The sequence below is a fragment of the Austrofundulus limnaeus genome, unplaced genomic scaffold (genome assembly GCF_001266775.1).
Source record: "Austrofundulus limnaeus strain Quisiro unplaced genomic scaffold, Austrofundulus_limnaeus-1.0 Scaffold386, whole genome shotgun sequence".
Classification (NCBI taxonomy): Eukaryota; Metazoa; Chordata; class Actinopteri; order Cyprinodontiformes; family Rivulidae; genus Austrofundulus; species Austrofundulus limnaeus.
In genome coordinates, this window is record NW_013952788.1 from 82,214 (window position 1) to 83,932 (window position 1,719).

The 1,719-nt window shown below is 40.5% G+C and overlaps 1 protein-coding gene across 2 annotated transcripts in view; it reads right to left on the reverse strand.

Annotated features, from left to right (window-relative positions):
• Window positions 1–697, reverse strand: part of LOC106528507 (zinc finger and SCAN domain-containing protein 21) — a gene marked incomplete at its 5' end in the record, with an annotated part of 21,660 nt that extends 20,963 nt beyond the window's left edge. For both annotated transcript variants that reach the window (XM_014023692.1, XM_014023691.1), the window contains 2 exon segments: window positions 435–518; window positions 599–697. In XM_014023692.1, coding sequence (XP_013879146.1) covers window positions 435–518; window positions 599–697 — 183 coding nt within the window.
• Between the last annotated feature and the right edge of the window lie 1,022 nt (window positions 698–1,719).

Genomic DNA, 1,719 nt, shown 5'->3' on the forward strand with positions numbered 1-1,719 from the left:
AATTAACCGTATTCCTCCAAACTTTAATTCCTAAAGGTTTGCTTTTTATGTTTTGATGTTGAATTCACTTTTTTAATGACAATTTTGGGTGTACTGTTTTTTTTATGTTGGGGGTGCAGCTTATAGTCCGGTGCAGTTTATATGCTAATGTTCGCGGTTTTTTTTTTTTTTTTAATGGCAGGTGCGGCTTATAGTCCGGTGCGGCTTATGGTCCGAAAAATACGGTATTTATGTTCAATAAATCATCTTTTTACCCTAAAGAAACAACATTCTGATCCTGTAAAAGTTCTGTAGCCCTGCTGATCCCATGTAAAATCCTCCCACACTGAGAACCAGTTTCTTTCCTGCAGCACATATCATCACTACAGAGCATCTGATTTATATCTATAGTTCTGAATAAGATATATCAGCATGTTCAATCTGGAAAAATTTACCTTTTCATTGCAGAAGTTGACTGTTGATTGAAGGACAAACAGCTGAGGTCAGGTTCAGGATCATCTGCTCTGTGCCAATGGATCCTGATGAAAACAAGTTCAGATTTTTACTTTAAATTTCACAGTTTAAAGATTAGGACTTCATGTTAAACTAGTTAACTTACACAGTTTTAAGGCTCTGTTTGTTGACGTTTACAAGCAGGTGATCCTTTGACCAGTCTCTCCTAAAGGACACACAGCTGGGTTCTGGTCCAGGTCTACTCCTGTAAATAAAGTCCAGTGTGTGTTTATTTTATTTACCGTTGTTTACCCGGGTAAGTCCTGTTGAGATTGCAGATCTCTTTGTCAAGGGAGGTCTGAAGGCAAATTATTGTACGTTTTTAGAAAGTGAAGGAAACCAGAGCACCCGGAGAAAACCCACGCAAGCACGAGGAGAACATGCAAACTCCACACCCCAGGCCTGAACCAGGGATCGAACCCAGGACCTTCTTGCTGTGAAGCTGGTCACACACCAGATGTGTTTTGAGCAGCCAGTTTACCAGCAAAGTCTATGGTGGGCGCATGACTAGGGGCAGTGTTGCGCATTTAGTGCGGCATGAATCGGTATGTGCGGTTTGAGCGTTTTCCATGCATGCGGTGAGTCCAAAGCAGCTGAAGCTCGAGTTAAAAAAATTAGCTTTTGCTGCTCAACGCACCACATCAACCAATCAGAGAGACTCATTTTTCCACGTGACAGTTTCCTGAATGTTGCCCACTAACCTGAAACAGACGGACAGGAGCTCTTTAGCTGAAATCGACCGTCTGCAGTTGATGTTCTGGCAGGAGATGTCAGCACCAATGTGGATCAGCAGCTCGTTAAACTGACCACAGTGTTAAACTGAGCTCAGGACAAAAAAATTGTTTGTCAGATCGCAGCTCCTGGAGTGGTGAAACTAACTGAACAGACCACCTCTAAATTATCTGGTGAATTAATTATCTGCTGTGCGCAACGTTTGCTTGCTCTTAGTAAATAAAGCAAAGACATTTTCTTTATTTTATCTTTATTTCATCTGCCATTAAAGACAAACCGGAAAAAAACCAGGACACCCCTCCCTAGGGATGAAAACCTTTGACATTTGAATCGATTCGGCACCAATATCCGGTACCTGGGAATTGGTACCGGTACCAATTTTCGGTATTTTGTGTGTGTTGTTTTTTAATAATAAACTTGTTTTTTTACATATTTCCCAATATATAAATTTAACAAATATCAAGACAACATCCAACTCTTTGTATTGTAACATCA